The sequence below is a fragment of the Nematolebias whitei genome, chromosome 1 (genome assembly GCF_014905685.2).
Source record: "Nematolebias whitei isolate Nwh7 chromosome 1, NemWhi1, whole genome shotgun sequence".
NCBI lineage: Eukaryota > Metazoa > Chordata > Actinopteri > Cyprinodontiformes > Rivulidae > Nematolebias > Nematolebias whitei.
In genome coordinates, this window is record NC_056498.1 from 86,009,966 (window position 1) to 86,026,213 (window position 16,248).

The following is a 16,248-nucleotide window of genomic DNA, read 5'->3' on the forward strand; positions in this document are numbered from 1 at the left end:
ATATATATATACTTTGTATAGTTATATTTACAATAACTCAGGTGCATTGTCTTTTTAAATGCAGCCTGGAACATAAAAAGTTGTACAGTTTGTGCGGTTTCAGTTTGAGTGTACTTGTCAGCACACAATCCCAACACCTGCTCACCATCACAGTGTCTCTTTTCTTTGTGTTTAAAAACTTCAAACCTGGCATAAAATTCCTTTGACGAGTTCTGAGGGACATCCACTTGTCATGTTACTTTATGATTTCATATGGCAGAATCCTGCATTTATTTTTGGTCATTTGGGCTACTGCTAGTGGCAAAACAACACTCTTTGTATTCTGGTCCCTTTGTTTTTTCTGCCTCTGTTGAATACATAAATGCAACATGTTTTAAAGCATCAGAAACCCTGTACCTGAGATCAAGGTGTTGCAGATGGCAGAACGGCAAATTTTGCTGGCAGATCCCAGGTCTTCACCCTCCTCTTCATCCTCTGCAAGGTTAATCTCTGTGATGGTCTCAGGGCTGAGGTGGGACATCATCATCATGCTCTTCCTCTTCAGAGAGCGGTTTTGACGCTTTAACTACCGGGTCATACGAGTCATACAAGGAAGCACAGAGGGAAACATGTTAGGCTAATTCCACACATCGTGCATGCTACTGTAGACCATAGTAAACATGCCAAGAAGACAAATAAACTGTGGTCAATCCAAAGGAATCTGAATCTATTTATCACTTCTTATCACTGTGTGTGTGTGTGTGGGGGGGGGGGGGGGTATATTTGCAAATCATCTCATAAATTACTGAATGTATTTTTATGAATCTTTCAGGAAGTTATTATTAGGAAGATAATTTATTTTATTTATTGTTTATTTGATAGGGACAGATCTAAGAAACATAGCTCGAGACAATCTAATGCCTGCATCACAGTGTATGTAGCCAAAGCTAATTCTCAACACCCGTCCCTAGAAGCACCTTTAACAGTTGGTTAAATGAAAAGTTAAGATCAACAGTAAATACAATAAAATGATTTAAAAAAAAAAGAAAGATAAAACAATGTACCAGTATTTAAACTACAGAGTCAAAAACAATTGCAATATATAAAAACGAGTACAATTCTGATTCATCTTTAGACAATTCTTAAGCCTTGACGTGAATATTTTAATGTCAGTTATGGTCTTAAGATCAGATGGTAATGAGCTCCACAGCTTACAGCTCCTAACAGAGAAGGCTGCTTGTCCAAAACTTGTCCTGCAAAGTGATATTTTACATTCATGAATTGTGGAACTTCTTGTTGCTGTTCTGTCTCTCAACAAAAGTAAGTAATGGCTCAAGTGCTACACTGATGCATTTATGGATCAGTTTAAGAAAACAAAAACTAATAAAGCTATCAAAGCTCATTAGGTTATATTTCTTAATAATGTTACAGTGGTGATAGGGCATTGGCTTTTTATCCATGATTTTTATGGCCCGATTGTATAACGAGCCAATGTGTTTGATTGCAGCTGGAGAGGCCTGAGCCCATGCGTTCATGCAATATATGTGACAAAAAAAATCATAGAATGCATATATAGCAGGGCTGCCTGACTTGGTATATACATAGTTTCTAATTAGTTTGAAACAATTAATATTACTTTGCATTGTTTTTGAAATTGTCTTTAAATGTTAATTAAGTTTAAGTCGAGGATCTAGTGCCAAGCCAAGGTGTTTAAATTCAGCAACAGACTGAATTTTTTCATTTTGTAAATGAACATTTTCTTTTAAATCAAGTTTTCTTATTGAGAAACACATGGAGACTGTTTTGATAGATTCAGAACTAGCTGATTTTGGATGAGCCACTGTTGGATGTTAGACATACAGTTAGTTAATCTGCAGATGTTCTGGTGACTTAGCGAGTGCATAAAGAATTGCATCATCCGCATAAAGTTGTCAGCTGACATCTGAGCAGTGCAGAGGCTAGTTGTTTAGGAAGAGCCTAAACAGCAAATGGCCGAGTATTGAACCTTGTCAGATGCCCTTTTTTAAGTAAAAAAAATAAATCCATATATGTCGAGTTAATTTAACACACTGAGCTCTATGCTGAAGATAAGATCTAAACCAGCTTATTGCCTCAACTGAAAAACTTCAATCTTAACATTTTAAATAAAAGCAAACTATGGTTAACCATATCAAATGCCTTTTTAAGGTTGATAAATACAGCACCCATCACATTACCCTTATCCAGGGACTTCTTTAAGTTTCCATTAACCAGCAGTTTGCCATTTCAGTAGAATAACCTGGTCTAAACCCAAACTGCTGTGGGTGGAGGAGCTGCTTAGATTCTAAAAACTCCATCAGTTGTGCTGCAACAACTTTTTCTATGACTTCAGATAAAACGGGTTAAATTGATATAGGGCGATAGTTACACATAGACTGCTGACTTCCTGTTTTGAATCCTGGAATGATCACCACTTTTTCCAAGAGCTTGGAAAGATACCTGTTCTGATGGAAAGATTAACGAGATGTGTCAATGGTTTAGCTAAAACATCTCAATATTTTTTTAATGAATACAACTATTCATATTATAAATCATCTACAACTACTCTTTTCTGGAGTCAGCTCAGATTAAGATGGCCACTGCAGCAAATCAATCTTAGCAAACATCAAAATGGCTATAACTCAGTCAATTTTATTGATACTTAGCTAGAATTTGGTGCGGTAGTAGCTGAGACTAATCCACAACTTATCTTCTGAGTGCTAACGGATTGCCTGAGATCTATGATTAAAACTTTACAATTACCTATTGAATTAAACTGTTAACAAAATATCTCATGAACACTGGAAAGATTTTATTGAAACTTGCAAAAATACAATCATTGGGCTGCCGTCTATAAATGATTCACTTTTGGAGTCAACGCAATTCAACAACAAATTGTGCAACATCTTTGTTTAAAACCTAGCACTACTTGATGGCGTTCATCCTATTTGTCTGTTAGCAAAATATTTTATAAACTACTAAACAAAATGAAACTAAACATTTAGAAAGTAATGTTTGGGTTTACAGTTACAACTCATTAGGTTTTAGTGTCGATCCAATGTAACCTTCCTGCTACACTTGGGTCAAAATGAACCATTAGTCCTCAACATTAAAACTCATGGGGCCCCATGGGTCAACTTGATCCAGGAGGCAGCAGGAGGGTTAAGATGGTTGCTCCAGCTCTTTGGCCTTAGTCCAGACAAAACTTTTACAGTTATTGAGCTAAATGTAGGTGTGACAGTAGCTGTGAGTCGTGTACATCAGATTGTTCAAGACCCTTGAGAAATCTCTATATTGCATGAGGTTGTGCAAAACATCATTTTCAAGGTTTGACAAATTGGCAACAATTTGTTAATTTTTCAGCATAAAATGATCTTAGTCTAAAAGTCTAACATGAAAAGTGATGGGTGATATGCATTCCTTCAAGCAAAGCTAAGTCTTTATTAAACATGTGCAGTTAGACTAACAAAACATTATTTTGTCATAGTCTAACCATGTGTTTAAACTAGAGATTCAGGTTTTAAATGTTTTATTTTATGTTACTGCATATTTGCAAGACTTAAAGGAGCATAAAGCAATGCAGTAGACATAAAGAGGGAAATTAACCTTGCTATGCCACAAAATAAGATTACATGCTGCAGCAATGCATTTCTCTAAAACACGTCTCTCTGAAAACATGAATAGATGTAGTCAAAACTAAAAGAGCCCCATGTTACTGTACTTCTGTTTCCAAGTCAAATTCATCATAAATATGTTTTTTTAATAATCCGATAAAATAGCAGGCAAATCATCAAGATAGAATGACTGACAGGGAAGATGTTCTGCTTTCCTTGTTGCTTTGCACTGCAATCATTTATAATAACACAACAACATGCAAAAGCAGCAAAAAGGCACAAATAAACAGATATCATCAAAGTCACGCAATCTGAGGCAGTGAAAATCTGTCTTCATTGATGTAATCAGCTTTAATAAAACACAGATGAATTTCCTCTTGTTTTTTGTTAAAGGTGTTTTTTTGTTAAAGGTGGTGTATATACTTTAATATCAAAATGACCTTTTTTAATTTCATCACTCAACCATATATCAACTAAGCACTTAGTAAAACTTCAATGAAGCCCATATGAAGGCGACTGATGCTAATCGTGCATGTGTCTTGATGACAGCGAAAGAACGAAAAGAATATAAAAAGAAAAAAGAAGGAAAATGTAAAACGCAAACCATAAAAATATGTATTAATGGCATCCTGCTGAGAGCAGATTGCAGCAAATCTATCTTTTGATGACACCCTTCAGACTGCATTTATTTTTCTGAAATGCAATCAACAATACACAACATGGAATCACATTCCTTTCATAAAAAATGTACAATTGCCAAGAGATGTACAATAAAATTACATACACAGATGAATCAAGACTGACATTGCATTGGCTTGTGCTCTCTGAAGGTCACCATTATGAAATAACAGCCCTTCCTCTTACCTTGATCACACATCAACACAAAAATATTAAGCATCACAACCACATTTTTATCTGTCTGCTTTTAAATTCAAACTGTTGATGTGTTAAGAAATTGCTCTAAACTTCAGCGTCTTTCAAATAATTCTTGGTAATATTTGGTTTGCAAAATGATTATAACTGGGTACAAATGAATTAAATCAAGATGAAGTCATTGTGTATGTAACGGTTCTTGTTGTACTTTGGCTTAATTCAAAATTATAATGAAACTGAAGGAAGCGCCTCAAGCAGAAATTGTAAGTTTGCGATACAGTATTACTAAAATGCCAGTAAAAGGTCAACATTTTTCAAAAAGCCAATGTCCACTGGTTTATCCCTCTTGTACGAACACTATTTATGGATTATTAGTGAATAAAGGAGTTGCTTTTAGCTTAATTGAGCGAACAGTCGATGCACGGACACAACGAGCGCTCGTACACCGTGTTGTATTAGGCAAGCAGTACGGACGACTACTGAGAGACCTGGTTCACATCTAAGAAGATGAGAAGAAAAGAAGCAATAAGCAAAACAGAAACAAAGAAAAAAGATGTCAAATAAACCCTGAAAGCAAGTAGTTACTAAGCCTGTCAGCCATCAAGCTTTTAGACAGTACGTTTTTAAAGCCAGTAAATTCAAAGCTGTCAGGCCAAGAGAGGCCTGGTTCATTACTGCTTTTTAAAAACATGTCAAGTTTTTAGCATGTACTTAAGGCTGAAAAGGATGAGGTACTTTCATACTTCCATTTCTGCTTGGCTCAAACAAAGTGTGCTGAAATGAGAAATGTTCTTGAATAAATATTTTTATTAGATGTTCTAGCGCAACCAATTTTTCCTTAGAGAAATAAGTTATTAACATAAGAAGAGTAAAAAAAAAGGTACAAATAGTTTGAGAAATGCCAATTAACATCTGAATGGAGAACAAAGAACCACCAAGAATGGTTGATCCAAGACCAGACAGTTCTGATCATAAAAGACCCCTGGGGTGGGGTACGGCCATCCACTTAAAATGGCATTACCTCACCAACTGTCCTCCCACCAGCCAGTCACCTGTCTCTGTACAACATGCGAGCTCCCATCAGGCATCACTGCAGTCAAAATAAAAAGGTACGTAATAAGACAGAGTTTGTTGCAGCTCCTCAGACTGAAGAAGTCTTTTGGATAAAAAAAAAAAAAATGTTTTGACAAAAAAAAAATCCATCCAGAGGACCTGACTCTAACTTATTACATTAATCTACCTGGATTATTGAGCAGCATCAGGATATAAAAAGGTACATAGTTCAGTACATGAACAGAGACGAGAAGGAAAGTTGGACATGAACCATGTGGCTAGCTTCTTAGCGTCACCTTTTTCAAGGTGATCTTTTGCAGAGAACAAGATTGTATTCCTAACAGGAAGAGCAACTCCAGCAATGGAACTGATAACATAAAATGAGATGAAAGATATTTTAAAATGGAAGTATCGACACTACTGTGGCTGAGTGGTTAGAGCAGTCGTCCTCCAGTGCAAGAGTTGGGAGTTCGAATCCACCAGCAGTCACATGCTGAAGTGTCCCTGGGCAACACACTGAACCCCTTGTTGCCTCCGATATGTGTCCCATCAGTGTATGAATGTGATAAAGTTCTGATTAGTCTCTTTAGAATGATTTGTTCAATTATCTTTGTATAGATCTAGTATAGAGCTGTATGAATGGGTAAATGAGGCACAGATTGTAGTGTAAAGAGCTTTGAGTATTTTGATAAGATAGAAGGGTGCTATATAAGTACAGTCCATTTATCATTTACTTGTGGATTTTTTTTCTTCTAGTATTTTTTATTTGTTCCTAGCCTGCTGAAAATGAAAACACTGTTCTGGTTGTTTTATTTCACTATGGACACATTGTCATCAAGGCTGTCTTTGTTAATCTGATGGAGTCAGCTCGAGGCTCATCTCTGCAAGCTGCAGAAAAGTTCAAAAGTTTAGGACAGCAGAGTGGATCATTAGCTGGAGAAGCACCACGACCAGATTCTGTCTCCTAAATTCAATCAACCTTTATTTCTACAGGTTAGTCTCATTGAGCCTCAGAGACTCATTTACAAGAGAGACCTGCTTTTAACAAAGAATGATGACATCAGTGGACAATCATAAAAGAAAGCATGTAAACTGAGAAGAATAAATGAAAGAAGGTCTATAAGGTCAGGAAACCAGTTAATGAACATCTTTTTTTTATTATTACTTTTTTGGATCGTGTATGGGCTTTTTTTGGGGTTATGTGTTGTTCCTGTTGGTTATTCTGTTTAGTGTTGTTTGGCATTCATGTTCAGTTTGTTGTGAGCGACTGTAAAAAGTGACACCATAAGTCAGATGTTGTATCTGATGCATGAAAAGGGAGAAAGTACTTCCTTTTAAACAAGTAAACAAATAGTAAAACTAATGAAGTGGCATATTCAGAATGTGACTTTTGAGTGTTTTAAAGTACGCATTTGGCAGACTACAATGTCAATTACCAAAACGGAAGGTCCAGCACTTCATGGTTCACCAGCAGGCAGGCAAAACACATGGAACACCATAATAAAGATGATGGAAGAGTGCAGGAACATCTGTGCTAAGGACATGGTAAAGGTTCTGCAGCCAAAGTGGGAGACTCCATTAAGGGTGTTGGAGAATGACAAGGTGAAGATACTGTTGATTTTCCTGATCCAAACTGACTGATAGAAACAAACCATACATTATGGTGGTCCCCAAACCACAGAAGAAGACAATAGATATAGTAAAGCAAAGTAAATGTAAAAGAAGGAGCACAAGCTCAAGAAACACCACAGTTTGACAGATTAAAGAGAGAAGTTTGGGAGAATCGGCCTCAGAACTGGCCGGGCTGTGACCCACAAACTGGAAGAGTGGCTCCAGCAGATCCCAGGAACCACCTTGAAGATCTCTGTCCAGAAGAGTTCAGTCCAAACAGTTAAAATACTGCACAGAACCCTCAAACTCCCAAGACCCGAGCTTGAAATGAAGAGTACAACCATTTCTGTGGAAAAGAGCAAGCTCACACACATTTTGTGTGTATTTATTTTGGGATTGTGAATGAAAATTAGACAATGACTAAACCCAGTAATGTAGGTCTGGTCACTCAAGAGAGTGATGTTTAGTGCATGGTTTGAAATAAAAGTAGTCTTTATTTCTTTGTTAAGACATTGGCAAAACAGACCAGTACTGCAAAAATTTAGAGTCGTTAAAGGCAAATAAGCAAACAATAATGCTGGTAACTATTTATAACTTTTCTTTGAAGCTCCTAGAACAATAACGGTGACACCTGTAATACAGTGAACTCTTGAGTTGATTATTAGCTAACTAGTGGTGTCATTTTAAAGAAGAACAAACAAAAACCTGGGGTGTCTTAACCATCTTTTTAACTAATCGAACATTTAATGGTCATCTAGGTCTAGAAAATATGCTACCCCTTAAAAAAAGAGATGAAAAACAAGCAAATGGTAAATGGACTGTACTTATCTAGCGCCTTTCTATCTAATCAAATCACTCAAAGCTCTTTACAACACAATCTGTGCCTCATTTACCCATTCATACAGTACTCTACTAGATCTGTACAAAGAATAATCCGTGCTTTAGAACATTCATACACTGACGGGACACACATCGGAGGCAACGAGGGGTTCAGTGTCTTGCCCAGGGACACTTCGGCATGTGACTGCTGGTGGATTCAAACCTCCCACTCTTGCATTGGAGCATGACTGCTCTAACCACTCAGCCACAGCCGTCCCACAAAAGGACAAAAAGATGGACTGAATATTTAAGTACAGCGGGGGGCAATTTCTAAAAGTTAACCTTCATCATAATTCGCCATCAGTCTCCCACTATTCTAAATCTTGTCCATCCAGGTGGACGGTAAGGGCTTTGAATAAAAATGATTACAGTGATAATCTCAGCACCCGTGGGCTGAAAAATCACTATGCGCCAGGCTCCCCCACTCTCAGTCACAATCCATAAAGGAGTCCAGAAGCATATGCTGTGAATGAGGAGAACCCAATGCAGTTTTCACCCACAAGATGTGGAGACAGAAACAGAGCATTTGATTTAACATGAAAAACTGCGTTCAAGTAAAAAACCAGAGCAGAGTGTCTCATAAAGAGGTTTTGTTCACATTGGAGTGTTTGTTTAACAAAGCTTGTTTTAATCCAATACTCTTTGTTTTAATTGTTTTGGTTTAAATGCACACATTTCCTATTTGTCAGCATGTCTTATTAGATTTAAATTGGTATACAACCCTGTTATCTAATGTCTAGACATGTTTCTAAAAGACTTACCTTGGAGGCCAAAGATTCGGCACTTTCTCTGCAAATCTTTTCAATTTCCAGGTTCTCCTGAATGGCACTGACTTCTTCAATCACCAGCTGAGACACTAAGAAAAAGAAGAAAAAAAGATAATTGAGTATATAAGGTAAACATCATGACGACTTGTATAATTTAGCATTTATCACAAAAAGTCTACATACATCTACATCCTGTGTGCTGTCACAAATAGTGATGCTAAAAAGTGTGACTGGAACCAAACAGCTTCAAAGTGTAACTGATTCAAAAATTGAGGATCACAAATAACATTTCTAGTAGTGTTGTGTGTTCAAGACCAAGACCAGAGTGTACCGAGACCTAGACAAGACCAAGACTTTTAGGGTCCGAGATCAAGTCGAGACTAAGACCTCAAATAAAGTAAATTAAATATAACATTTTATTATAAAATAGTTTATATAAATGTTGCATACTGCAACTTTAAGTTTGCTTTTGAATGAATATATCAGCTTTTATAAATTTTCAAAGCTACATAAAGAAATCAGACATTTAGTGGCCTAACTTTATGTGATTCAACAATAAAATTATACAAGTGTTAAACTGGAAGCAGTTTCATCACATGCCAAACCTTATAAAACTGCAGTGGCAAAACACTCTTCATAAATCCAAACTCAACACCAAGGATAACCATATAGTTGCACAGTGGTTTCAATAAAGTAGTAGATATGCACCTAAAAATGTTACATAACTGGATATTAGTTACACGTATATTCTTTGTGATTTAAATAGCCAAAGTTTATAATTGATGATATGGCAGACATCTTCTCCTGCGCCCAGACAATCACTTCTCATTTTCTTGGACCAATGTTGCCAGATAGAGTTGAGGTTTTCCAGCCCAAAAATATGTTAAAAACCACCCGATAAAAATCTGCCCAATCAGTATATTGTTACAGTATATTTACTGTTTGAACATGAACACACATCAGTACAAGCCAAGGTAATTTAACAATATGTGGCAAAATGCAACAACCCAACAAAAATCTTCCCAGAGTTCCCAGCAAAATCAGAATGAAAACCACCCAACTGGCAGTAAACCACCCAATCTGGCAACACTGGGAGTGACACGTGCAAGTGAAAGGGGGTGGGTGTGACAGACGTAACAAAACCATGTATTTAGCAATGAGTCATGTTATCTCTTGAATTTGAATCAGTAAGTTTTGCATCCAATTAAAACAAAGATGTTAACAAATAAACTGGACAATATTCTAGTAATTTAGTGATATTTCCACAGTTGTAGTCTTGAGTGGTTTTGAAATAAAATCCCGAGTCCTTAATATCCGAGACCGAGACAAGACCGAGACCATCAAAAAGTGGTCTTGAGACCAGTCTTACGATCAAGACCGGTCTCGAGTACCACAACACCAATTTCTAGAATAATTAATTGGGGAAGAAAATGCAATAAATAAGATGGTAAGATTTTTTAAAATCAGTACAAACAAAACAAAAATGCATATATTTGTTCAATTTTTGGATGTTTCTTTTTTCTGAGTGGTGATCTGGATGGGATATTTATTTTCATCTGACTAAAACCACTTTTTTCTCCCTTTTTTTAAAAAACCACAAACCTTGAGTTACACAAAATCAGCAACACTTAGTTTCAGGTTCAAAAGTTAAATCAGATCCTCTGGATGGTTTCTTTTTGTTGAAATGTTTCATCTTTCATCCAAAAGACTTCTTCAGTCTGAGGAGCCACAAACTCAGTCCCATAAGCAGCACACTCACATAGTGGGACAACCAGTTTGATAGTGATAAAATGGTCTCTGGAGTCCACCCTCTCCCCCGCCGATTCATCTGAGGCAGTCATGGCCAAAGTGGTTCAAAACATCAAAGTTCATGCTCAACAATCCAGGACCTGGATTATTGAGCATGAACAAGTATAGCAAAAATACAAATAACATAATTTAGTCAGAAAACCCCATAAATAAATTAAGCAAATTTTATTTATCTGAGAATCTAATCTAGATTACATCACTTTCCTTTGCTCAATACTGGTTACAGTTTATAAGATTTGGGAAAATTTTGATTTTAAGAAAGTGTTTCTAATCTTATTTTAAAAGCAGCAAATAAATATAGCCAATGTCAAGGGTGAAGCTGTGATTTGGACATAAGTAGAAAAGTATGTGTGAACCATAAACAGGTACTGACAAAATTCACTGTGCACAATGCACAGTGTTGTTGGGCTCTAAAGGTAACCAGATTATTAATGTTAACATATAAATCTAACCGATCTTTATAATAATACAGCATAATGGAATCATATTTGTGCACACCACAGCATCTCCACATACTGAGGGTGTTGGACGGTAGGCCCATGATAGAATCTGTAATATGGCACAAAGAGATACTGGATTTGCCAACACAGCAATTGCAAATCACATGCACTCTACATGCACTCTAAATGCACTCGTCACATGCATTTTCTACGGACTAACAGCACAATGCTTCCCACGCCTCGAGGAAGTCCTTCGACAGGTACTTCGAACTATTTCTTAAATGTTTTGGTTATCACTCAGACTGTGTTTAGGCTATCAATCCCTGCAACCTGTGGGCATCTGTGGTGTTCCATCCATCCATCCATCCATCCATCCATCCATCCATCCATCCATTTTCTTTACCAGCTTTGTCCTGTCTGGGTCATGGTGTAGATGCGGCCAATCTTCAGTGGTCCTTGTGCAAGACGTTGGGTACACACTGGAAAATTTAGCTTGGTTCTCAAAGGTTTTTTCCATTCAGAAACAATACCTCACTCTAGTCCAAAAACATGCAGACTAAACTGAAACCATGTCTTCATGAGGAAACTTCTATTCGCCGAGAGGCCACCTCCAAGTCCGAGTCAGAGTAACACTTAAAACTCAGTCAATGTACAAAAATATAACATATAGTACTGTGCATAACACTAGTAGTACTAGTACTTGGATCAATTTAAAATTTCTCACATAACTTTCTCCAGCTCTCATCTAACTTACTTGTACAAATTGTATTATGAACAATTTATGAAAAATAAGCTAAAATAATTTTGTCCTCGACCAGTATAAAAGTAAGTGACACATGTTAATCAAGCATTTGAGCTGTGTGTCCAGAGACCATTAGGTGGAAGCCTTCACTGAAGTAACATTTTTAAACGAAAAAATTAAAAGCAGCACATAAAACTGAATTGAAAGATAGCATTCATGTCAATATGAACTGAAAAAGTCAACTTGTGTTCATTCAGCCTGATTAAAATGCCATCAAAGAAATAAAAAGCATAAATAGGATTTTTAAAGGAGTAGGTGCATACCACTGGTCTCCTTTCACTGCACAGTTAATTGAGATAAAAGTTGCCCAACACTTGACACTGAAGTGTATTTCCTTTTATTATTGTACCTGCCGTGTGAGGAGCCTCGATGATAAATCAACCTATGTGCTTCATTTGATTCAATTTTCCAAGGAAGTGAACTAAATATTTTCCTTGGTTTATGTTTTTTCAAATATTTTCCCTACCTTTTTGTACTCATCTGTCAGGGCTGATGTGTATTAAACATAGACTGAATTCATGTTGAGAACAATTGTAGAGCACAAGAACATGAATAAAAGCTGAATATAAATGCAGGCTTTTTGTTCACAGTCACACACAGTGTTAAAACTAACCTTGAGTGAAGAGAAACGTTTGCTTTACTAAATTACTCTAATGTGTACGACAACATTAAGGTATTAGAATATGATGAAAAGAACAGAGAACCTAAATTTGATGCAGTACTTAAAACTGAAAACTCAAGTAAATATTATCACTAGGCAACTATCGCTTTTTGTTTCAATATGATGCCAGCCACACTAAAATAGACATGACAATACCAGTGCACTGTTGAATCAGCTGATCTTTTAACAATAATCCATAACCATTTGGCAGTGGAAGTTGTTGTAGAGCTAAGTAATATGCACTCCCTGACAAAAAGTTGAGCACCCAGACTTTTTCAACCTTTATGGTTTGTGCAGGGGCAGCACGGTGGCGCAACTGGTAGAGCTGCTGACTCTCAGTGAGCAGGTCCTTGGTTCAAACCCTGGTCCGGGGGCCTTTCTGGGTGGAGTTTGCATGTTCTCTCCGTGCATGCGTGGGTTTACTCCAGGTGCTCCGGTTTCCTCCCACAGACCAAAATGTTAGGTATGTTAGGCTGATTGGTAACTCTAAATTGTCCCTAGGTGTGAGTGAGTAAGTGAATTGTTGTTTGTCTCATTTGTCTCTATGTGGCCCTGTGATGGACTTGTGACCTGTCCAGGGTGTACCCTGCCCCTCGCACAGTGATTGCCGGACATGGGCACCGGCGACCCCCATCCATCCATCCATCCATCCATTATCTTTACCCGTTTATTCCATTTTGGGTCACGGGGGTCGCTGGTGCCCATGTCCAGCAATCACTGTGCGAGGGGCGGGGTACACCCTCGATGGGTCGCAAATCCATCACAGGGCCACATAGAGACAAACGAGACAAACAACCATTCACTCTCTCACTCACACCTAGGGACAATTTAGAGTTACCAATCAGCCTAACATGCATGTTTTTGGTCTGTGGGAGGAAACCGGAGTACCCGGAGAAAAACCCATGCATGCACGGAGAGAACATGCAAACTCCACCCAGAAAGGCCCCTGGACCGGGGTTTGAACCAAGGACCTGCTCACTGAGAGGCAGCAGCTCTACCAGTTGCGCCACCGTGCTGCCCACCGGTGACCCCCGTGACCCAAAATGGAATCAGCGGGTAACGATAATGGATGGATGGATGGTTTGTGCAAGTTCTTTGATGCTAACAAAGTTCATGCTCAATAATCTAAATATACAATCCAAAAATTTTCAGTCAGGTCATCTGAACAACTTCTTTTTTTGTGCTGAAAACTTTCACCTTCCATCCAAAAGGCTTCATCAGTCAAGGAAACCATCCATCCATCCATCCATTTTCTTCCACTTATCTGGGGTCGGGTCGCGGGGGTAGCAGCCTAAGTAGGGAGGCACAGACTTCACCTCTCCCCAGCCACTTGGGACAGCTCTTACGGGGGAATCCCGAGGCGTTCCCAGGCCAGCTGAGAAACATAGTCCCTCCAGCGTGTCCTGGGTCTTCCTCTGGGCCTCCTTCTGGTGGGACGTGTCCGGAACACCTCACCAGGGAGGCGTCCAGGAGGCATCCTAAAAAGATGCCCGAGCCACCTCAACTGGCTCCTCTCGATGTGGAGAAGCAGCGGCTCTACTCTGAGTCCCTCCCGGATGATCGAGCTTCTCACCCTATCTCTAAGGGAGAGCCCAGACACCCTGCGGAGAAAACTCATTTCGGCCACTTGTATCCGAGATCTCATTTTTCGGTCACAACCCAAAGCTCGTGACCATAGATGAGGGTAGGAACGTAGATCGATCGGTAAATTGAGAGCTTTGCCTTTTGATTCAGCTCTCTATTCACCACGACAGACCTGTACAGCAACTGCTTCACTGCAGACGCTGTACCTATCCGCCTGTCGATCTCACGCTCCATTTTTCCCTAATTCGTGAACAAGACCCCAAGATACTTGAACTCCTCCACTTGGGGTAGGACATCCTCCCTGACCCAGAGAGGGCACTCTACCCTTTTCCGGCTCAAGACCATGGCCTCGGATTTGGAGGAACTGATCTTCATCCCGGCCGCGTCGCATTCGGCTGCGAACCGCTCCAGCGAAAGCTGTAGATCACGATTTGATGAAGCCAATAAGACCACATCATCTGCAAAAAGCAGAGAAGCAATCCTAGGGCCACCAAAATGGATCCCCTCAACACCTTGGCTGCACCTAGAAATTCTGTCCATAAAAGTTATGAACAGAATCGGTGACAAAGGGCAACCTTGGTGGAGTCCAACTCTCACCAGGAACAAGCCCGACTTACTGCCGGTGTAATATGAACATAAGCTGATATATATTCATAAATTAAACGGATTCTTTCATTTTTCTGGACTGTATAATGACGTGCATCTGAATTTAATAAAATGTGGACGGAAACGTTAATTATCTTTGACTCACCAACGACAGTGGGTCATTTATTAACAGAATCAAGTTTAACACATCACACATTTACATTAATTGGCAAAAATTGAAAATAACAACATCTTATTTAGCAGGTTTTACAAGGAAGTAAACAATACGGCGATTGTTTTCTCACTTCAGCAGTGCAACAAACGTTAACCACACGGCGGTGGTTGAAAAACTTTGCTTCAGACATTTCTAAAAATATCTGTAATGATTTTTAGCAGATAGAAGAATTTTAAAGATGGGAAATGAAGTTTAAGTATGAGAGAGATGGGGAGGGAATTTGTCTGTTATAACCAGAAACAGCACGCTCCTTCTTTTCCAGCTTGACCCAACGGTACGCTTTGGTTGAGATCGACTCTTTTACCTTTGCAGATGATAGTTTCAGCGTTGGTGTAGAGCTCTCCTTTCAACTCTTTCAGCGTCTCCGTAAGAACAGCTAAACCTCGGGAGTCGTGAGATCATCCAGAACAGATATTTCATAATTCCCTTATCTTCTCTCGTTCAGCTTGATTTTTCTTTCTCCAGCATCCTGAATTCCAGCCTTCATGAACTCCGGAACTGCTGTTAACTAGGAAGTGGAACCTCTTGCAGCACTCCCATCTACTCCAACTGGAGGTGGAACCTCTTGCAGAACTCCTTCATCCGACTCCAACTAGGTTGAACTAGGAAGTACCGACATTTTAAAGAGCTCTATTTCCGGTTCATTTGGGAGTTTCTGATTGGTCGATGGACCAAAACAGAGGTGTGTTTTGTGATGTAAGGTGTTATGAAAAGTCAAGGAAAAAGATTAAGATTGTTTAAGAACAGACAAAAGATATTATGAAGAACTTCAGACTTCGTGGAGTCAATTCTCTAGTATCTTGCTGTAAAAGTTAAACATGACATTTCTTTTTCAGTAAACTTGCAGTTGACCGAAACTTGAACTTTGACCAACTTACACACTTGCTCATTGAAGACAGAAAATCAGACAATGCATCATTAACCTGATTTCTTCTTTGAATGAGGATTAAAAATCGTTATTACTGTTTCACAGTTGATTTAAAAATGAGTAGTTCACTTCAACATGTAAACATTGTTTGAACTAACACAATTTGATTATCAAACATTTGTAAAATAGTAATGATAATCGGAAGTAGTCTTCTTTCACTTGATTAATTTAAGAAAGAAAGTCTCAGGATGGGTCAACCTGTATTTCTAGATTCAAATCAATGAAATGACAGTTTCTGTCCCATAAGGTGCCTAAGGTCAAGGTTTTGACATCAGGCCTAGTTCACTACAAACAAGACCCCAAGATACTTGAACTCCTCCACTTGGGGTAGGACATCCTCCCTGACCCAGAGAGGGCACTCTACCCTTTTCCGGCTCAAGACCATGGCCTCGGATTTGGAGGAACTGATA

The 16,248-nt window shown here is 38.6% G+C and overlaps 1 protein-coding gene across 1 annotated transcript in view; it reads right to left on the reverse strand.

Annotated features, from left to right (window-relative positions):
• Window positions 1–16,248, reverse strand: part of shtn1 (shootin 1) — a 129,743-nt gene that overhangs the window by 53,160 nt on the left and 60,335 nt on the right. The window contains exons 4-5 of the mRNA XM_037687960.1: window positions 8,789–8,883; window positions 397–565 (exon numbers count right to left, since the gene is read on the reverse strand). Coding sequence (XP_037543888.1) covers window positions 397–565; window positions 8,789–8,883 — 264 coding nt within the window. The remainder of the gene's footprint in view (window positions 1–396; window positions 566–8,788; window positions 8,884–16,248) is intronic.